The following is a 23,795-nucleotide window of genomic DNA, read 5'->3' on the forward strand; positions in this document are numbered from 1 at the left end:
TGGCCAAGGTCTAAAAACTGAGTTCTACTACCATAGTCACAATCAAATTCAGTTCAAGAGTATATGTGATATTTGTAATTATGGCCTTGACCTATCGGAATTAAATTATGTTACCTATAGAATTTAAATTGTTACCGATATTGCTTGAGAAGGAAAAACAGAAGTCTTTAAACAGTTTTCTATACTAAATATAAATAGTTCATGCAAAAAAGTTTCAATGCTTAAAAAACTAATGCTTCCGGTATTTAAAATATCACTTTTCTGGGAAAATGCTACATAAATGGCATTATTAATATTTTGAAGGCATTTTCCATTTTTAATACTCTTAAAAGCTTTGGTCCAGGCACCAGAACCAAAATTCTAGCAATTAATATACAAACTTTTCCTGGGCTCATAGCAAATAAATCTGTGTATTTTTGCAAATTTTCAAGTATGAGGGCTTCTATCGGTTCATCTCATAAGGTTGGGCTTCCTAAATTAAAAGAGTTAAATAATTCTGAAAGCACAGATTTATACTGCTATAATAAACTAAATCATAAATTTAATCTCATTAAATTAAACCTTTTCCATTCCATCTTTCTCACATAGCAACATAAAGGAAAAGCAAAGCGTGATATGACACAAAAATGCAAATAAACCTGTTTTGCAGAACTGTTGAACCTAAAGGGTACAGCTATGATTTGCAATATTTGTAAAAAGGCTCCACATCACTAGCACCCACTCTCATCTTCTTTACCTTTTCCCCAATTTCCTCATCTTCTCTTTTCTACCTCTTTTTATTCATCTTTCTCTCTCCCTCTCTCCTCCCTTCCTGTATCCTATTCTGCTTACTTCCCTGAAAAAGTAGAATTATCCTCAGTGAAATGTTGCAGTGAACACAGCTCAGAATGGATGCCCCTACATAACCATACCACAACAATTCCTCCTCAGAACTCTCCAGAGTCTGAAAGATCCCTATTTAGCAACCATCACTCCAAAAAATTTTGGACCACCTCTCTTTAAGTAAACTTACATTTTAAAATTCATATACACACACAAACCCTCTAAATAAATTAAGGCATGAAACTATATAGTTCTTCTAGGGTATAAACATATTTTTGTTTACACAATTATTCAGTAAGATATATTTTATAAAGACGGTAAACCTGAAAACTCACACTGAGAAAAAAGTCTTTGTCAACACTATTCGAGTAACTTGTCCTTCATTTATTCTTGCACAGATTTTTCTAGCCTATTTTGGTAAAACATTTAACAAATTTCTAGCATTCAGCTGACTGCCATGAGTTAGTCAGTAATCACAAACCTGTGATTAGCAAATCTTGTGTAAACTCTCCCTTATGCAAAAAAGTACAGTGGCCTCCTAATATGCTTCTTTACTGCAGGATCTGAACTACCCATATGACCACATTTAAAGAAACAGCTCAGAAAAATGGTCATGGAACACACTCACTAAAATGACTATGTAATAAGATTTTCATTCTGTATCACAATTACTGTTTCGACATAACATAGTTTCAACCTCTTCTGCCATACTATAGAAACTTAAATACATACACACACAGGTAATTAATTCCTGTAGCTCAAAAATAGACACTAGGGAATAAGCTAAAACTCACAGCTAAGAATGACCATCAGACACGTAAGCAATCTGAAAATATTTCAGACAATAGGCAACACCAGGAGCTTTTTGATGATAAGTCCCAACAGTACGATTCTATTTTTCAAATAGCATTGTACTTAAACTTTCAACCATAGAATAGGTGGGGGTCAATAATTTCTTTTAAAAAACAAAAAAATATTTAAAATCATAGAAGTTAAAAGTCTTATCAATAGTAATTCTCAACATCTACTTACAAGAACAATAGTCTGATACCTAACTTTTTCCAGAGGAAGAATATTATTCTAGGGTTTCATAATCTTATCAACATAGCAAACATTAAAACTAAGGAAGTTTTAAAGAGGATTTAAATACAAATTTAACCAAAAACTGAACTATCAACTGTAGAACTAAAATAATTAAGATCTAACTAGAAACATGTTTCCTTTTCAACAAATACCCCATTCATTCTGCCTTTATTATTCAAAATTCCTCTTTGCTCATAATTAGAATGGAAGAAAATACACTTACTGAGCAATACTTCTTTTTGTCCCTCTAACAGACCAGAGCCCATTACTAATCAAAACCAAGACAAAACAAAATATAATGGTAAAAAAACTTTCAATCCCCAACCAATAGCTTGTTTACCTCAAGGATTATATGATTTATCAATGTTCTAAAAAAGCAAAGGATTTGGGACAAGTCCTTGGAAGTACATTATAAGGGACTGATCTCAGATAAACCAAGTCAGGTAAGCAGGAAAAATAGAAACAAGAAATGTGCCATTCTTCATCAGAAATGCAAAAATTCTAATAGTTCGTCTCTACTACCTTCCTTCTGCCTTGACAAACTTACCATAGCCATCATGTCTAAACGAAGAAGGGTGTTCTCCCAAAATGGCTTGTCTCTGGCGACCCTTTCCTCTATCTGACACAAAAGTAGAAACATGGTTTTAACAATTTTGACCCAAGTACTTAACAGAGTTCTCACATGGGAAACACCCATTCAAAACATCCATTACAATTCATAAAAGACATATGATTCCTGGTTAACTTTAAACATCCATTCATATCCAATTTAAATACAAACACCAAAAGTTTAAAGTAATTCTATCTAACAAACTCCACTTAACATGAAAATATCTTTTTGGCAAATGCCAAATACAATCACTTTCAAATTTAAGGAAAGAATGGATACTTTTCAGAAAATGAATGTACACAATGCTAGAGTTTGACACTGTACAGAAGTTTTTACCAATACATGTCTTTAAAACAAGCTTTAAGTGCAGTACTTTTGAAAGACAGTACCTGAATCATACTATTAGCTTCAACAGCAACACATTTTCAAAGTGGGCTTCTTTCAAGAAGTTCAGCATAAGCCAACAACAACCTGTATTACATGGTTTCACAATCAGTAAACACAGAGTATTTTGAATGTATATACACATATTTACAAACACCTACAGACTTGACAGCTGGAAATTTGCACATCACTGGCCCATGTTATATCATGGATTAGTCATTGTCTATAGATCTTAACACCAGGCAGGACTATGAGCACCCCCCAAAGTTTAATAGCCAAGATAAAGCTAACCAAGGGGGCTACATTATTGGATGAAAGTACTACAATACTCCTAAAAGATAATTTTTATTCTAGCTACATTTTCTGGAAAGGCATGCCAATTTTCCCAAATCTAATTTGAGACTTCGATAAAAAGTGACTTGCAAGTTTCTAAAATAGCACTTCCTATGTTGGTTAGTAAATTTTAAAAATCATTACACAATACTTTTTTTAGAAAGTTTGCTGATCAAATTACAGTGTCCAATAAGATTTCTTTTAATGTATCTTAAGAGTCCAGTTGTTCTGATCTTTGGAAATTCCAAGAGAGAGGCTTTCTATAACCTTAGTCACCTAAACAAATGAGGTTTATGGGAGATGAGAAATACTTTAATTTTCACTTCAGTCTAAAGAAGTTTTAATTACCTTTTCCAAGTTACCATAGTATTAAAAGAGACCTAGGAGATCATCTAGTTCAACTTTTATTCCATGTATGAATTCTCTTTACATCATCCTGATCAATTGAGGCCATTTAGCCTCTGCTCATCCAACACCAGTAACAAGGTACTCACTACTTTCTTTTACATTTTCAGTTAATTCTGAATCATCAGAAAATTAATTTTTATATTGTATAGAAATTGGTCCTCTACTCATATTCTATCCCATTTGGGGCCTCACAGACTTGGTCTTTTCCCATAAACCTTTTCAAATGCTTAAAAGCTATTATGATCTTTCTTCCATTTCCCCCAAATCATTTCTTCTCCAGTCTAAACATTCGGTTTCTTCTTTCCATTACATGGCTTCCAGTACCACCATTTAAGTCTCACTCCTTTTGAATCAATCCAGTCTGCTAATGCGTTCTGCTAACATTCCTCTATTTAGGCAAGCCACCAAACACTAAATACAATTCCTTATCTGATCTAAGAATCGTAAACCAAAATCACCATGTACTCAAGGCTCAGTTTTACTGATACAGTTAACAGTGAGCTATAAAAGAAAGAACACTGGATTGAAAGTCAGAAGATACCAACTTAACCACTAATTTGCTATATAATCACAGAATAATCTTCATTCTTAAAGAGAAGGAGTTAGGGTAAATGATCTCCAAGGTATTTTTCAGCCAAACGTTCTCATTAATATTTCTCTATATTTGAAGCATTCACTACCTAATTTAAGGTCACATAAAAAGAAGTGTGCAGAAGAGTCAAACACTGTCTATGAACAATGATTTGTAACCTTTCCTGGATTCATCTGAAATATAATGAAAGCTGTGGACCTTTTCCCCAAAAAGATGCACATATACACAAGGTTCACTTAATATTTCTGGAGGGATTCTTTTTGAGTCCAGGCTAAGGATTTTTTGCACTAAAATGTAATGTGAGCTTAAAAGGACCTTTTAAAATGAGGTTATATTTATAAAAGCACTTTTTTGGCAGAAAAAGTTACAATTCAATATCAACTTGAGTAGAAGCTGAAGTCACGACAAAAACATAAACTGCTATAGTCTTGCCAGACAAATTTGTAAGGAATTAGAAAACAAGAATTCTTTTCCCTTGAAAACATAAAACAACTAAAATTCTATTTTACTTCCTTTAATTATATTTTACTACTTAAATATCTACCTCACACATTTCTAAACTTTTCTGACTGTAATTCCTTGCATGAAAAACTAATCTAAGCTGGCTCTGTGTAAATTTTAGACCTTTTAAAAGAATAAATGTTAACACTATTAAAATAAGAAGCACGTCTATACCTAAAAGTGTTTTAAGAGACATTAAGAGAAACGTAACCAAAACTATTTCAAATGAGTAAAAAAAAAAAAAAAAAAAAAAAAAACCAAAAAATATAAACTTGAATGTTCAATAACTGACTGTAATTTGACAGAAGTGAGAGATTTCTCATCAACCACTTGTTCTGTTGTTTGATCACCAAGGCTTTGTTTTCCAATACTGCATTCAACTGCACCAAGCTTGTACCAAGCAGATCTTTGTGAGCAGTGAAAAATGTAGAGTCCAGCCAAGGCTGCATTACAGGACAAACCTGTTTGCAATGCCATACATAAGGCAAGATAATTTCCAGAGAACTGAGAATTCAAGGGGCCAATCATCCAAAAGTCCTAAACATTTGAACATGCAAAAGGATCAATGCACTGTATTTTTTCTTTTGGCAAGAGTACATGCACTACAGAGTCCCTACTGTCCAAGATATTTTGGATGCCATAAAAATTTTTCCTAGTTTATTGAATTTTACAGATATACTCCTCTTGCTGAGTTTTTTCAACGTATGGTTCAAACACTGATATTGTAGTTGAGATGTAGCCAATACTGCAGCCCCCTTGTTTTTACAAATCCACATTTTAATCTGTATATTCCAGACTTGCCACACAGTTAGTTGAACAATTTTATCAGTCAAATCTATGCTCATGAAATCTAGCATTTATAAATTTTAGGTGAAAATGTATCTCAAATGAAATGCTTTTATTTTCAGGTTTATCAAGTTTAAATATGTATTCTACCTTGAACACACATGTTACTTTCACCTACATTTGTAATGTCAAAATTTCTAGTTACACAAATTAACATGAGTGATAACCTTAAATTGTTATAAAAAGTAACAACTTATAAACAGCCACTTTACAAAAATCAAACCACACAGAAAGTCATCTTTTACATATAATGAACCTTTTCATTATATTATTCTATTCAATGTCCCCACCTGAGGAAAAAAAGTAAACTTAAGTGCAGCAAGTGTGCACCTTTCTATCCTTTTATCTTTAATATCTGTGTGGATTGGTTGAGCATTATCAATTCCCAAGATCTGTAGATAAATGGGCCCTGCTTATTTGCCAATTAACAATTTGAATCTCAGCTGAAAACAGTTACAGTAGTGGGTGTTAACATTTACAACATTGTAGATAAAGTCTATTATCCGTTAGTGGAAAGTCTTAAATTCTACAACTGAAACCTTAGGGAAATCAGAGCAATATATACATACAACTTGAATAAATGGGCACAGTCTATCATGGTATTCATCCCATGCAACTCTGAAGTACTGTTAAGTGTCCTCCTTTAAAAACTTGGGGTGATGGTGCATGCAGTATGCAGTCAAGGTGAATTGCAAGTCTGAGTTTTTCAGAGGGCTTTTGCTGATGCCGATGTTGTGCATGATGAAGTGTAGAGTCAGCCTGCTGGAGTCCTCTAGCCTTCTTAATGCCTTGTCCAGCTTGGGGGAAAAGTCCTTTCCATAGAGAAGCAGTGTGCAAGTTTGCAGTTTGTAAGGAATATTCTGAATCAGTTTCCTCTCCTCCAAAGAGAGAGAGCTGCTTGGAGAAATGCAAGTCCTTGAACTGCGGGCGTGCTTGTATGTGTGGGCTCCTTTGTTGAACTAAATATATAAATAACTCAGTACATACCAGGAGGGGGCACTAATGTTCAAGGTTATTTTCCAGCATTACATGCCATGGCCTTTTGCAACAAAAGCATTCACCGACAAGAATTTTCTTTTGAATGAACTAGCTCATCTCAGAAAAAAGGAATCTACCTGCATGTCAAAATTTTTCAGCAGATGTAAGTACATTCTAAAATGCATAAAATACTTACCCCGTCTTCCCAAATATGGTTTAGTGTAGTCCCAACTGTCATTGTCATTCCTAATAACATTTAGACGAGTTGGCTGTTAAGATTAAAAGAAAGTTAGGTTCAAATTGTATATCCAAAGGATAAACATTTCTTTGGCAAAGTGTTGAAAAAAAATATTTACCCTTGCATATTCAATTTTTAGTGTGCAACACCCAGCATATATATCTGCTCCGTTTAGCGCTGCTTTAGCTTTCTGGGCACAAAGGACTGATTCAAACATAAAGCTCCATTAAGGAAATTTGGTTTAAGATGTCCAATATTTAATCATAATTCACTTCCTTGGGAAAAAAAAAAAAAACTTAAAATAATCAGAAGTAACTCTTTCACTTCTGGAAATGTTTTACCAAATATAATTTCTAGATGAATTTTAGTAGAGGAATTTATTTTTAAGATCAACAGTACCATTGTAAGGTATATAAATGTCTAGTCACTAAGTTGTACACCTGAAACTAATAATAATACTGTATGTCAACTATAACTGAAAAATAAATTTAAAAAAGAAAAAAAAGATCAATGGCACCAAAGAAAATGTAATATAACCAAATTATCTACATAAATCCTTCTAAGTAATCAGAAGTACTTTATAAACTGGAGGGGAGAAGGGAAAGGAAGCATAGTCACATTCCCTAGCAAAGGACAGCTTGCTATCTTGAAAGAAGAAATATTTCACTCTTAAGAACATTACAAAGAATCAAAATAATACAAAATAAATATTTAATTTTTATGTATTTCTGGGAAGGCAGGATTTTATAATAATTTAACTATCTTTTATTGGTTTTTAAAAATTATTTAAGTGTATGAGACTCTTTAAACCACAGAAGTGGCAAAAAAAAAAAAAAGTGCTACAGCCATGCCACCCTGAACACTCCCAATCTCGTCTGATCTCAAAAGCTAAGCAGGGTCAAGCCTGGTTAGTACTTAGATGGGAGACTACCTAGGATGACCGGGTGCTGTAGACATAACAAATCAATCAATCTAAGGAAAATAGATCGGGGTGGAGGAAATAAACACTTGTCTAGAAATGATTATGCGGGAAAAAATAAGATCTATGTTACATAGCATTCATACACATTAGTAAAAAAATTTACAAATAAAGGATATTCAACCATTGCTTGTATCCCATTTCTCTTGAATATAACAATACGTTGCACTTTTCCAACAGGGTTGCATACAGTATATAAAACATCCTAAGAAGAAAAGAAAACAAGATGTCTTCACATTTGATATCTGGAAAAACGTTAAAAGCTATATACTATTTTGTTTTACGAAAAAAAGAACTGTCAAGATGTCACTTATACGAATTACTAACTAAACTTTTAAAAATTATCATACTTCAATAAATCCAAAGTAATTTCCTCACCTACGCAATATACCTGCACATTAGAGAAGTTCCAACAAAACATCTGAAAAGTACTATAACCTACTTGTTCTCCTAAATGAATATCTAATTTTCATTTTCTTAACAAGTGACTAAAATACTGACAATACAAAATACCAAAACTGTCCTCAATTAATTTTTTTTCCCAAATGTGACTCTGAAATGTTTCATGTTATAATCACTTGAATAGTAATAAATATTTACTGGTAATAATTAAAATATTTATGGTAATAAATATTTATTAAAAAGTAGTAGAACAACCCGATATCCATTCAAAGGATAATGGCTATTGAGAAAAGATCCAGGGGAAGGTCATTTATACAGTGTTGTGAGACACCAAACAAGATGCCTGAATCATCTGAGAACTTAAATATCCTTTTAGGAACAATTCTTCAACTTTCAAGACATTTCTTGAGTACCTACAATTACATAGCTGTATCATTAGGTACCAGGGACACAACAATAAACAAACCAGAGTACTTGTATTGGATATTTTTTTTTTTTGCCAAAACACCAAATATTGTATATATAATACTTTATATTAAGTCAATAAATATTATAAAGATACGTAATGTCTCGTTAAACTCAAATAGTATCTTATGCTTTAAGTTTATGACCCAATATCATTTACCCTTACTAAAAAACATACTAATTGAAACTTCTCTTACTGTGATTCATTACAAATATCAAGTGCCCTTGATACGAGCTTATTGTGAAACAGCATCTGATTATAAAGTAGAAAACTAATTCAGAACATGAATCTTTTTAAAAATTGTACTACTATCTCTTTTTTAAAGGGTGAAGCAGGGAGTTTAAAGTAAAATTCAACAGGTTTTAAACAAGCCATCTTGAAAGAGCTTATTATAATGACACATGTATCTTACTATGTAAGTCTGTTGTTACCTAATAGATGCTCTTAATGCATGTGCTGGCACATGAGAGAGACATATTTCTTGGATCATTTCCAACAATTCTGTCTAATCCTTTATTATCAGAAACAGAGTTAACATTGATGCTAAATAATAAAAAATTTTATATGTGCTTATTTAATTGTAACTGTGCTGATCTTTTTAGCTTCAGTGCTCACCATTTCTTTGTTCATTAAACTCAGTAGTCAAAATTAAGATTAATTTTTAACAACTCTTAAAAAAAACCACTATTTTTAAATATCTGGAGGGCAGTGAAGAAAACCATAGGTTAAACCATAGGTTAGTCACTCTAGAGAAAAATTTCAAAATCACTTTTAGTTTGTCATACTAAAAATCCATACCACTGTAATTGGATAAAGAGGATTCTGAATTGATAGCAGAAGAACTTTGTTGCCTCCTGATGGATCATCGGTATTTCCTGGCCGAGTGATCCTTTTGCTTGTAGAGTAGTTGAAAAAAGCCTGTTGACCAGCAATGTACACAGGTTCATCCGCAGCAAATGTCACACATTCTTTGGCACTATCTATGTTCTCAAATTCCACTAGAGCTTGCCGTTTAAATGGCATCATCATCACATAGCTGAAAGGAAAATTGGGAGAGAATATCCAAATACAAGTTCAATGAACATTAGCTGTTCTCAATCAAGTAAAAGCAGACTTTAATAAAAATGTATCAAATCATACAGATTAGTATTCTTCACTACCTACATCCAATGTTAGTTGACTCTTAAGTCATCCAAATAAATTGTGCTATGTCAGATAGATGATGCATATGTGAAAGCTTATCCTCCTGTGACCGAACATTTATCTACCTCATACCTTCCTCAAGCATGATTTTCTGTTATCAGTTACTAATGACACTACTCAGTTTATTCCTCAGTCTCCCGCTCCCAAGCAATATTAGAAAGTATCTAGATACAGAAACCAACAAAGATAAAACCCAACAGAAGTTTAGCACACGGACCCCTAACAATAGAAACTACCATTACTGAATTTTCCAAACACCCACCCACACTAATAACTGCCTGTACTTTTATTTATCTTATTAAAAACAGAGAACCAAGAGATGGAATACTGCCATTTGCAACAACACAGATGGACCTTGAAATAATCATACTAAGCGAAATAAGCCAGACAGAAAAAGTTGAAAATGACATGATATCACTTATATGTGTGATATAAACCTAGAAGCAACAAATGAACAGGACAAACAGAGATTCATGGACATGGACTATTGACTAGTAGTTACCAGAGGGTAAGGGGAAAGAGGAAGCGGGGAGAAGTAGATGAGAGGAAAAAATTTTAAATTATTTCTTCAATTAAAATAATTAATTTTTTTAAAATAATGAAAATAAAAATAAAAACAGAGAACCAAAAATAAATAAAAGCAACTGCAAACTGACCAATACAAATAATCTCCTTCAAAATATTTTTAAATATTAAAGATTCCATGAAAAGATATTCACTAGAATTATGGCTGCCTATGGGCAAGAGGGTGAAGTATGTACTTTTCACCGTATATTCTTTTGGGAAGAGGAATATAGTTTCATACATAAAATGAAAGACAAAGAAACAGAGGGAGGAAAGAGAGAAATCAGAGCATGTGGATAATAACAGAAGAAATAATATGTCCTCTATTCACAGGAACAAGAACCTTAAAAATGTTTTAAAACAATTAACATGGTTTTTATAATAGTAAAAGGCTGGAAAAATAACATCAGGTCAGGTACTCAGGCATCCAGGACTTACTGCTATACTTTCGAAACTGGCAAATGGTTTATTTTAGCAAAAAAAAAAAAAATCTGTAGCTTGGCAAATTGTGTAATTTATCATAAATTTCTTTAGCTATAAAACTTGGAGGACTTTTGTCAAGATTACAGTTACTACAAACAAAATGCTTGCCTTGCCTCATTCATCTTTTACCATCAGAATCTAGAAACAGAGCCGGGCACATAACAGGCATTCGTTCAATCAAAATTTGTTGGTCTATGAATCTTGTTAGCTCTCCCCCACGTACATCATACAAAATTTAAGAAGAAAATGCAGAAAAAATAAGGCCCTGGATTTAAAGATTTACCAAGTATAAATACAAGATATAGATCCCAGCAAAGAAACATTTCCTTTAGAAACAGACTCCAGGCTGAAGTTCTAACATCTTGGGCATAAAAAAAAATAGAAAACCCTGTAATCTGGAATCAGGTCAATGCTAAGCAAATTAAAGAAGAATAAATATTCTCTCACAAATATGAGCTGGTTTCATAGCTAAATGATATTACCAAGTTAACATGTTAATAACACCCTTTGGCTCTTTGAAGACACATAAAAATCAGAAAGGTTCAAAAAACAAATTCTTTATTGGTCTATCACAGTTTGATCATAGAAAAACTGCTTTCTATAATTACATAAGAAGAGAGCTAGAAGCACAGGCTTAACAGTTAAAAAGGTTACCCAAGAAAGCGGTGTCATAAAAAGATAGAGAAGAGAAAATTAGAATGTTGCAGATATTTTAAGAATACACTTAAAGTATCTGGCAAATAATTTTTTAAAACTCTTTAAAAAGCATTAATATGAGCAAGATTGGAAGGCCAAAGAGAAAAAATAAATAAAAAGGCTAAGGGACATGGTAGGGTCTGGTATTTTCAACTTATAGCTCAACACACGCTTATTAAATTCCAAATAAAAACATGAGGAGGCAAAAGACTTACTACATATACTAGGTCTCAAAAGTTTTGTTAGGAAATTTTAAACTGGTATAGCTAATCACTACCTGGCATCCTCTCCTTTAATGCAGTGGGGTCCCTAACCTTTTTGGCACCCGGGACTGGTGGTCCTATGAGAATCTAATGACTGATGATCTGAAGTGGAGCTGAGACAGTGATGCTGGGGAGCGGCTGCAAATACAGATGAAGCTTCGCTTGCTCACTGGCCACTGCTCACCTCCTGCTGTGTGGCCCAGTTCCTACAGGCCAGGGACCAGTACCAGTCCAGGCCTGGGGATTAGGGACCCCTGCTTTAATGGGAGGAGGGAATAAAAAAACAAATGGGAGGGAGGAAGAGAAGACAAAAGATTCTCTATATTTTTAGATATTCTTTTGATTATAATACATGAATGAATACACTATAGAATAAAGACCCAAAAAAAGCAATTATTCTGACACAACTATTTTTGACATCTCGTTATAGTTTCTGCTGAACTTCTTTCCAATGCATGCAGTTTTTATGTATAAATTTGTATATACTGAACTTGGTAACTCTTTTTTAATATGACTAGTTTCTATATAATCTTTATAATCCCACATCACACATCGCAAAATAGGGAAAAGTCCTATAAATGCAACATTTTGAAGCAAAATATCTAATCCTCACTGAAGGATGTTCAAGGTTCTTTCAGCTTTAATAGCAGCCATTTATTCAATATTATTTCATATAACTAAAACTCCTATTATTTATATTTATGCCAAATAAACTCTTAATTATATACTAATTTGTTCCAATTATTTCATGACTCTTCTTTCTACATAACTACCAGTCTTGAGGGTAGAATGATATACTATGCAAGTTAACCAAATTACATTTTACCTAAGTGTCAAACAGTATAGAGTCTAAAAATGAACAGGCACCCAAAAGCAACTCAAAGTACTCGCCAACTTAAACACATAGTTCTATTTCTTTAATCCCCAATATTCAGGTCATGGTCATAATTAACATCAAAATTTCCAACCATATCTGTTTGTCAACTTGTTTTTATGACATTGTTTCAGTATTTCTTGGCTATAAGAAAATAACTTTAAAAGCAATATATCTATATATAGACATATAAAAAGAAAAATAAACCAGAAATAATCATCTCTTTATAACTCCACTGGACAGTGCACCACTTAGAAGGTCTTTACAGTGAATGGAATGAGTCTAGTGCCAACATATAAGTCTGAACAAGGTCTAAGGAGTTTGCTTCAATATATAGCTTTCTAGACTGACTTAATTTCCATGATCTACTCCAAATGGCTAAGAAGTAACATTGTCATCTTAGAGACACTTCAAAAAAAGAGCTTTCTTTTGTCCATGAGGATTCCCAAATTGTTCCTCCAAAGATAAACAATATGTAACAGTCAGTGGTTTCTGAGGTACATGAGTTGAGGATAACAGGTTTGCCAAGTCATCTACTTCTCAATTTGGTCAGGAAAGAAATGAAAAAGATGCCATGATACAAGGTATCACCTAACACTACTCCTATGCATTTGAAGCAGCAATTCCTTTCTACTGGACATCTCTGATCACTCCCTCACCCTCTATTTATTTGTCATCCTTTCAATCCTCAACTAAATTTTTATAAAATTTAGTTCTTAAGAAGGAGATAGCAATCAAGCTATCTCAGTAAATATATTGAAATTTCCCTCATTTTCATATTTTGACTTAGGTCTGTGCTACTAATGCCAAAAACAAAAACCCCAAACATACTCATTAAAGAAAAAAAATTAATAAAATCAACTTAATTATCCATACTAAGAAGAGAACAACAGGGCATACTCCAAAAATAATTTAGAAAGAAAAGTATTTATTTTTGGTAGCAGATTCACTTTCCTAATTATATTTTACTTAAGTCAATATTCTTAAAGCATATACTAGCTATGGTAAGAGAGAGGAGCCCAAATGAACACAAAACACAAAAGACAAACAAGCTAGGATAAAACACGGACTGCTCATGATCTTAAGAACTTGCAGCAACATGTACCTAAGCAAATAATGCCTACCTTTAACCTACCCACTTTTAGTTGCCAATTAATTCCTAAATATTCCAAAATAATTTTTTAAAAATCAGCAATTAAGAACCACTACTTGAAACTCTAAAGATGAAAGGTATAATCAACTCATCAGTTTCAGGCAGTTCTTAAGAAGGAATCGTGGACTCATTTGAAAATCAGATGAAATATGCAATAATCAATTTTACATACAACCTAGTTGGGGAGTGAAAAGTGATCATGGCTAAAAAAATGTATCTATGAATCATCCCAGAAAGGTTAAAAACATCAGGCTCAAAAGGTTCCAAAGAAATAAAGTCAAATGTAAACTTGATATATACAATGGTTAAATATCAAGGCTGTAGCAACCACACACAGATTGTTCAACCATGTTTTCAATCTGCACGAATTCCCTACTGTTCTTACCATATTGTCCCAAATTTTTCCAGAGCTTCCACAAGGTCTGCTTCCACCACAGATTCACAGAGTCCTCGAACGTGAACAACCGGTGAAACAGAAACTTTATGATGACTTCCACCTGCCTCCTAGAAAGAGAAAATAATTTCGAGTTAAAAACTTTAAAAGTCTAATTGTGTCTTTTAATAATTTCAACTCTGCCTTAAAAAGGAAATACTAAAAAAAGAAAAAAGTTGCAATTCACAAGTTGGCTAAAGGACCTGAGAGTAAAATTGCCAATTAAATTCTTGGCATGAAAAAGAAACAAACTCAAAGATACAGAGAACATTTTGATGGTTGCCAGATGAGAGGGGGGTTATGGATTAAGTACGAATTGGAAGTTAAAAAATAGTCATAGGAATGTAAAGTATAACATAAAAGATACAGTCAATAATATTGTAATAACTATGTATGATATTAGATGGGTGCTAGATTTATCCTGGTGATCACTTAGGAAATTGTATAAATGTCTAATCACTATGCTGTACATCTAAAACTAGTATTATAGGCCAACTGTAATCTTAAAAAATTTAAAAAAGTAAAAATAAATGTTTAGCATGAAAATTATGATTTCTTAAAAGGGAGAATTCTCTCTCAATAAGAACTAAAAATAAGTTATTTAATAACTTATTTCAACTTTAAGAAAATCTCAGAAAAAAATTCAGCAGATAGAGCATGCTAAGATTGAAAATACACTATACTCATAATTTCATAGTTTCACCTCCACAAGATCAAAATCTCAAGTCATCCAAAAGATAGTCTCAATTTAAAACTTGTCTTTAATATAAAGATTATATACTTTATTTTCTCTGTAATATAGTATTTATATCATCTTTTGTCCTTGTTTAATAGGTTACCTAGTCCCACTGTAACTTGGAAGTTACTTAGTACACTTGACAACCGAAATTTATACAATTAGTATAAAATAGTGCCATTATGAAGATGGTAATGGTATAGGAAAGAATATCAGTATTCTTAGGAAAGGTGGGATACTAGAGGATGAACTGTCATGTCTGTAACTTATTTTCACATAGTTTGGGGAGAAAAGTATATTAATATAGATATGGACATATAGAGGTAAAAATCCTAAGTAACAATGTTAAATACTGCATATATAATTGAACATTTTACATAATAAAAAGTTGGGAAAATATTTTATTATGAAATATTTAAGACCTATAAATGGGTATGAAGACCAACATAAAAATAATCATTAACTCACCACCCAGTTTAATAAATAACTACCAATCAGTTGAACACTTCTCCTCTTCCTACTTCCCTTCCCATGATGGATAACCACTATCTTGTATATAGTGCTAAAGCAAATGACTGTTTTTCAAATTGGTCTCCTCTCAGAGAAATGAATTACAGGACCAATTTTAAAATCTCTCAAAAGATGTAATTTTAATACATGATTATTTAATATAGTTCCTAAATGGAACAGATTGAGGCTCAAGTCCTTTAAAAGTTCAATGATGTTAAATGTAATTAATATGATACTTAGAAGATCTGATTATCTTAAACTCAAGGCTAAAAACATACCTCAAACCCCTTGGATTTGTCCTTATTCCCACTCAATAAATCTGTCATTCACGAATTTACCTACCTTGATTATTTCTCTTCTCTATCTTTATGTCCCCTTTTCTTAAACTTAAAAATTTCTCCTTTCTATAGTTTATTTTTAAAGAAAAAAAAACTATATAAAACTGATATATTAAAGATATCTTTCAAACTATATTTTTACCTCATTTTTTCCCCCAAAATCCCATCACTTTTCTTCAATCAATATTTTCTACCTATATTATACACTGGTGATAAGAAATCTGGAATCATCTGTAGAGCTTCTTTTATCTGCCTCAAAATTACCTCCTTGAAGCATCATGTTATGCATCTCATTTGTAAGTTGGTGAATAAATCAGTATTGTTTACCCCATCCATATATATTAATACTTTGATCGTGTTTTCTCCAGCTTAATGAATTTTTTAAATACTTTCTCATACAGAAGTCCAAATTATTTCTACTTCAAATATTTAGTTATCTAGCCTCTCTCTTGGTCTATTTATATCTATTACTTATCAGACTAATTAATAATCTATTAATTATCAAACAATATTTGTTTGATACCCACCAAATGAAGGTATGCCTACCATTTATGTATATATTTTTTCTTTTTTATTACTCAATCTTTTCTTTAGATAAACTGAGTCAACTATAATGAAGGCATTATTTAGTCCCCACTACAAGCCACAGACCAGTCTAGTCATAACCATTCCAAACTCCCGGCCCCTCAATGGCTATCTCAAAGACAGACTCTAATACCAACATTAAATGCTAATTTTGGCTACTGGAGACCAGATTGAAGACCAGGCTCTATTAAAGAGAAGGAAATATCTTAGAGGATAAATGAAGCTTCTATTTGAGAGGAATGAGCAGGGTCCCTTAACATCTCTTCATACAGAAAAGCAACAATTTAACTATAAACTCACAAAGGCCAGGCACTATGTCCCCAGGCTCTTTTGTTCTCCCAGAATCTCAATGCACACGTGCTGAAGAGTTACTGAACAATCTTTTCTGCTCTCCTATGACAGGATTAAGAAAGACCAATCCAAAATTCAATAATCTGCCCCAAAACACCAAACATACACAAATTCACTTCATGGAGGCCAAGTAATTATCTAGCCTCTCCTTAAACACTTTCAATGACAGGAAACACACTACCTAGACAATCCATTATATTTTTAGAAAATTCTTCATAATATGCATCTATACCTGTCTCCCTGTAGTTTCCTATACAAAATGGCCTCTGGAATCAGACCAGTGTTTGAATCTTTGGACACTACAGGCTCAGTGATTTTCAACTAGTTACTTAATTTTTCTGAGCCTGTATCACTATTTAAAAAAAAAAAAAAACCCAAAATCCTTATCATGCAAGATTACAAAAATAAAACAAATATAAAATGACGAGCAGAGCTAGATGTAATTACTGAACAAAGGTCCAATAAATGTTAGTAGGCACTCCAACCTTTACTTGTATTTCCCTCTTCCTACACAATTACCTCCCAATGATTTGTAATGATTTCTTAAATCACACCTAAGTCTACCATTCAAGATAAATATCCCCCGAATTCTTCTGTCATTTCTTATGATGTGATTTTAAGTGCCTTCTCCATTCTGGTAATCTTTCCCTGGATACACTACAAATTATCAATATCATACCAAGAAATGAACAGAGTATTTCCATATATTTAAGATCGTTACCTCTTTGACTTTAGGGGCTTCATACAGACCAAGAACTAGTTTTAAGGGGCAGCTGCAAATATTTCTTAACTCAAACTATGCTTAGAGTTAACTACATTGTTTTTCACAAAATTAAATTAATCGTATCTCTTTTTTTGTTTTTTTAAAGAAACAATACAGCAGATTATTATACTGGTGTTCTTAATCAGAGTCATTTCTCCCCAACTTCAGAGATAGCACAGTGATTAGTTGGGGAAAGGAGAGATTAAAAATGGTTGATCGGAGGAGAAAATATAGGCACTAGGAAAGAGAGACTGTTTTCTTTATTTGCCAGTTATAAGACTGCAAGCCTAGCTTTATCACTAGAGGAAATAGTGATATGTGAAAAGAGACAGAATAAAGTCTCTACATCACCTAAACTCCTGGATCCAGTCATGCCTAAAACTAGTGCCATAACTGCAAGCTTTGGAAGTTATATTCAATTTCATAGAGAAAACACACACACACACACACTAAATGAAGTAGAATCACAGATTTATAGACGTAGTTGTTTTTGTTTTTATTTAACTGTTTTATCTCCATCACGGAGAACAGTACCTAGCACACGGTAGGACTCAAGTCTTTTTAATGCGTTAAGAGATCACAGTGATCATCTAATCCAACCATCTCATATGACAGGTAGCAAACTGAGTTTCGGCGAGGTTAAGTCAGAAAGTATGCTGGAAGCATAGCCAAGGCACCTGCTTTGGTTGGGCTTATGGTTCTATTAACAGCTCTTTTCATTTTATGTACTAACACAAAGAAATAGTCACTTGTTAAAACCAAAAAATAGTAAAACCTACTACTTTTCATTTCTTTCCCAGAACTAAGCTTGAAAATTCTCACTCGCCATAGCAGTTTGGCTAAAGACATAGGACATTACTGCTACACAAGTCTCAAGGCTCTGGCACTTACCTCCAGGGCACATTCTTGAAATGTTTTATTCTCCAGAGTGCAGTTACTATGCTCACTGTCACAGTCTCTAAACTTTTCCTGTGGAGCTAAGCTAACAAAGTGACCTCATCTCATCTCCCATCTCCTATTCATCCAATAAGCCATCGGAATATTCCTATCGTCTCTGAAATTTAGATCATTAAAGTATAATAATAGTACATCTTAAATTCAAACTAGATTCTCTACATAATATACATTCGTTTGTTTGGAAATCCTAGGATCTACATTTTTATCTTGGTATTTTGCCATCTTGCTAGTGTATTTATTAAAAATTAAAAAATAAAATTTTTACCTCATCGCAAACAAAACATTTTAACAATCTTTAATTTGCCTATTTACTGACTAGCAGAAAAGAAAAACTTAAAAAAAGTTTCCAAAGTAGCTTAGTGCTCCATAAATTTTTATTGATAACAGTATTTATAAAAGCAGATATTTCCTAGGTAACCTCCCAATTCAATTCCTCGATGTGTTTTACAAAGAAGTCAAAATATTTGGAAGTCAAGTTGCTTTCTTAAAAGTTAGCAGATGCAAAAATTTACTATTAATATGATCTTGAAGGTCATGCCTACTAAACATTAGACTATTTACTCTGTAAAAATAAAGTAACTGTATAATACATAGCATGAACCTCCATAATCAAGCTTTCAACAATGAAGCCTGATGAATCTAAATCTCTTGGGGAGTTCCTGCTCTTTAAAATTTGTGCAGAAGAGACAAATATTAAAGGATGTTCTATTCCTATTTTTCATGTCCAAACTACTAACTCATTTCTCTTAGTTCCTTAAAACATATGACCATTCACAATGACCAATTCATCTTTAAATTAGGAGCATTTGTAGAAGCATTGCTTTTCTTAAATACGTACACACTTTCCTCACACTCACAGAAATAACTATGAAAAGCCAAACAATGTAAATCTTTTAAGTCTTACTTTGCACCTTACAAACTTCCAAGCAGAGGTGAAAAGAATGCCATCATTGTACCTAAACTGCACTTACTTTAACAATTTGACCAAAGGTACTTCTTCTCTGGAGATGCTGAAGGACCAGTGAGGCTAAGCAGAACCCTTTTCAGTTAAATTAATTACCATATTTCTAGATGATGACGCACTAGATAGTAAACTATCCAGAAATTTCCTATCCTAACAGAAAAATTTTATTATGTACAGCTTTCCATAGTTGCAATGATTTCAAGAGTACCAAAAATTACATGAAGAAAAACGTTTAAAAAAAAAAAGCAGGAAAAATAAGCGTTTGTTAACTTTCACAATGCAATATTGGTTCTTCTGTAAAATAAAAGCAATTCGCCCTCTTTTAAGAAACAGCAGTAAATTAAACAAAAATTAGAATTTACAACTCAATCTGCATATATTAGTTACTGCCTGATTTGAAAGCTGCATTACATTAATCACTAAACTACAACGTCAGGTATGAAAGGCATATAGTTCAACTTTCACATTTTACAGACTAAGATAACTCAGCATAGTAGTTAACTGACTCTCCTAGTCACATGGATTGTATGCTTGCTAGGACTTCTGACTTTCCCCAAGCCTTGTCCAATGCTATTTTCACTGTTAGATACAATTCACTCCAGATATATTAACTATATGTTATTTTCTTCCCAACACCCTAAACCCTAGTTTAATGACTCACGCAAGACTTTTGACAAAGGAAATACAGGATCCAATGCAACTAAATATCCTGTTTCCAACTTCCACAATGGAAGTGGCTTTGAACTGAAACTTTTAAAGAAATATACTTCCTTTATTCACACTTCCAAGTTACACTTTGAATAATCCAAATAGCTAGGCACAAAAATAAAATAAAATAAAATAAAAAATTAGTCTCTAACCATAAGAAAACTTTTAGAGAAAGTGTTCTTTTTAAAAATGTGTTGCAACGTTATCCATCGACATTACCGTAGCTAGAAACTCTAACATAAGTTTGGGGACTACTTTTCTGATTTACATAAAAACTCAACTGAAAGGCTTCTAATTCGCCTCTTGTTAAAGATGAAAAACATCTTAATCTAATAATAAAATATGTGTATCATTTCATACATTTTCGGTAAAGTTTGCTTTTTAAAAAATCACATTAAAATGTTAGATGTTTAAAGAACATCTGTCATTAAGACAGCTTAACGCACCAAAAAAAAAGGCTAAAACGTTTGCTGTGTTCTTTTTCCTTAAAGTCTCCAACCAAATGAAGCTGAGTTACTATTTGCTATGGATAAAACAATTTCCACATTCCTTCTGCCTCCATCTAACATTACATTTTTGATGAAACAAAAATCTAGGAACGTGTTTAATGCAGTCCTGAGTTCGGTTCCTCCTTTCGTGGGGCAAATTAGGAATAAACTGCCAATGAATCAAAGTGGTTTTAACATTTATTTGAAAGTAGGAATGTCCTAAGACACTAAAAAAATTTAAAAAATGAAGAGCTAAAAACTGTAATGAGCAATAATCATAAAACTGGGCAGCAAAGCAAAGCACGCACGCCTTGCCTGCCAAGAGTAAAAATTCTTTAATTAAACCTTCACGAGAACTAGGGTGTGAGCCCCAGAGAGTAATTTGTCATTTAGTTAAGAGTCTGTCTGCTCAGGACCTAGGAGAAGAGTCCTCGGCGGAACCGACGCAACCATCCTGTGATCGTGACCAGTGCGCGGATGCTGCGGGCAGAGGCACTAAAGAGAGAGGGTCATCGCAACGCCCGCCAGCGGCCCGAAGAGTTAGAGTAACAAAGAGCTAATCGCTCACCAAACCACCCCCTCCCCGACCCCGAGCGGAAGCAACGTTTCCCCACCGCCCCCGCCCGCGACCCTCCCCAAGTTCAGGGCCGGCGCCGACCCGCGCCGGGGCCTGCGGCCAGACTAGGGCCGCTCTCGCCATCAGGATGCGGAAAACAGGTAGGGCAGAGAACAGAAGCCCCAAAGAGAAGAACCAGCGCTCCCCGAGCTGGTCAGCGCGGCAGCTGAGGGAAAGGAGGCCGGCGGGAGGCCCGGGCCGAGTCCGCGCCGCCGGCCCTCCTTCCCGGGGAGACGCCAGGCACACCAGACAGGACGCCGCGCTTTGTTACCGGCTGTGAGAAGCTCCGGCCGCCGCCGCCGCCATCGCCTCCGCCCCGGGGCGTCGCTTCCCGGCGGTTCTCGCCTTCCTCGGCCGAGTAGTCGATCTCCCCCTCCTCGGTCTTGAGGCGCTTGGCCTGGCTCTCGTACTCGCGGTCCTCCTCGTACGTCTCCCTGGGGGAGGATGAGGAGGAGGACATGGCGGCGGCCGGAGGGACCGGCGGGCAGTCGGGTGGGGGTGGCGGCGTGGCGCGGGCCTCGGACGCCGCGGGTCGGTCCCGTCCGAGGCAGCGCCTCCGCGGCGGGGTCTGCTCGGCCCAGCTGTCCGCAGGGCCCGCGCCCAGGAGCCGGGTGGGAACGCGGCGCGAGCGGGATGAGAAGGGCGCTCCGGAGCGGCCGCTCCCCTTTATTAAACAGCCAAAATTCAACCTCTCCCCGCTCCTCCGTCTCCGCTCCCAGCCCGGGGGAGCGAATCTAAGGATGGGACGCGACCGTGGCTTCCGGTCTTCCCTCCTCCCCCAGACCAGCTCCCCGCCACCCAGGCCGAGCCTCCACCCCCGCCCTCGCTTTCGCCGCTCAGGATCGAATCCAGCCGCAGCCTGCGGGAAGCGCCTCCGAGCTTGGATCTCGCTCCCTATTGGCAGAGGGGAAAGTCGACCAGGCTTCCAATTGGCTGTAAGGGCAGTTCGTCAAAAGCCCCACGGCCCGGCCTCGCCCCCACCTTCTTGCGCCTTCTGAACAAGACGCTGGCCTGCGAGTCCCGACCGCGCAACGCTCGCCGCGCGCCGGGGAAAGCAGTTACTTGCCCGAGGCGGTTGGCGCTGTTAGGCTCACCTGAAGTGGGGCGTGGAGTGAACCCCGGCTGGCGACGAGGCGTGCAGAGGTGCTCGGGCTGCGGGTGTTAACCGCCCTCCCGCTAATTTAAATGTTTTTATTACTTGTCTTTAAAAAGAGGATGAGGAAAACGTCTAAAATACCTGTAGATATACATTAGCCCTAAAACTGTAGAGGATGAGGAGAGAAGAAGGTTTGGAACCGTGAAAGTGGGCTTTTCCTTAGGTTGTGCAAAATGTGATAGAAGCGAGTGGACTCTCTCCTCCACTAACTAGGTAATGGAGAGCAGCAGTCAACATTTACTGAATGCATCGAGAGTCTGAAGAAGCCTCCCTACACCAGCGAATGTCAGTCTGATCACTTAGCACTCATTTGTCATCTGGACCTCTCTTCTTTCCTGACACTTATAGGGGACTTGTCTGTGTGAGTCCCTGCTCCAAATAAATGTGTTTTAAACCTTCCATATAAAATTTCATTCTTCATCCCAACCCTTTCCTTTCTGGATGATCTATTCACATCATTTATTTTTGAAAGATAGGAAGCCTATCGAAATTATCTTTATCCTTGGGACCACAGCTCGCTTCCTCTGTGGGGCCATTGAGGACTCTTTCCTGCTTTCTCTTTGCAACAAGACCCTGTTTTAAAGAATGTTCTGTTTTAAAGACTAAAAGCCCTTGAAGACAGTAACTGTACTCTTTTTCATCTTTGCAAATTCAGTTTCCGTACAGTACCCTCAAAAGTTAGGCGCTCAACAATGCTGAATGAGTGGCTCTTGGGAAATAAAGATCCAGTACATCTTTCAGGAGAGTCACTGACAAATCTAATGCAACTTAACCCTTGGAGGACTGCCTGTGATCAAGACCCAGCAATTCCACTTGTGAGAAGCCAAAGAAGATGAAACGAATGCTAATTTGAAAAGTACATGCAGCCCTATGTTCATTGCAGCATTATTTGCAGTAACCAAGATATGCAAGCAACTAAGTGTCCATTGATAGATGAATGGATAAAGAAGTTGTGGAATATACACACACACAATGAAATATTACTAAGTTATAAAAAAGAATGAAGTCTTGACATTTGCAACAACATACACGGACCTTGAGGGCATATAAGACTAAGCGAAATAAGTCCGACAGAGATTACTGTATGATTTTACTTATATATGGAAACTAAAAAACAAAACAAAAACATTCAGAAAACGAACTGATGGTTGCCAGAGGGAAGAAGGTGGGGGAAAGGGCAAAAAAAGTGAAGGGGAATAAAAGGTACAAATTTCCAGTTATAAAATAATAAGTCGTAGGAAATATAGTCAATAATATTGTAATAACTATGGTGTCAGATGGTTACCAGACATCATGGTGATCGCTTCGTTAG

General features: G+C 35.2%; 1 protein-coding gene across 3 annotated transcripts in view; it reads right to left on the reverse strand.

Annotated features, from left to right (window-relative positions):
* Positions 1–22,105, reverse strand: part of HNRNPLL (heterogeneous nuclear ribonucleoprotein L like) — a 32,416-nt gene extending 10,311 nt beyond the window's left edge. Inside the window, exons 1-7 of one of the 3 annotated variants that reach the window (XM_016162531.2) lie at positions 21,599–22,104; positions 14,264–14,382; positions 9,441–9,678; positions 7,894–7,979; positions 6,914–7,010; positions 6,754–6,826; positions 2,453–2,524 (exon numbers count right to left, since the gene is read on the reverse strand). In XM_016162531.2, coding sequence (XP_016018017.1) covers positions 2,453–2,524; positions 6,754–6,826; positions 6,914–7,010; positions 7,894–7,979; positions 9,441–9,678; positions 14,264–14,382; positions 21,599–21,787 — 874 coding nt within the window. In that variant the 5' untranslated portion in view covers positions 21,788–22,104. Of the gene's footprint in view, positions 1–2,452; positions 2,525–6,753; positions 6,827–6,913; positions 7,011–7,893; positions 7,980–9,440; positions 9,679–14,263; positions 14,383–21,598 lie in introns of all 3 variants that reach the window. The other 2 variants (XM_016162530.2, XM_016162533.2) reach the window with 2 other exon arrangements.
* Between the last annotated feature and the right edge of the window lie 1,690 nt (positions 22,106–23,795).

The sequence above is a fragment of the Rousettus aegyptiacus genome, unplaced genomic scaffold, assembly GCF_014176215.1.
Source record: "Rousettus aegyptiacus isolate mRouAeg1 unplaced genomic scaffold, mRouAeg1.p scaffold_m13_p_7, whole genome shotgun sequence".
NCBI lineage: Eukaryota > Metazoa > Chordata > Mammalia > Chiroptera > Pteropodidae > Rousettus > Rousettus aegyptiacus.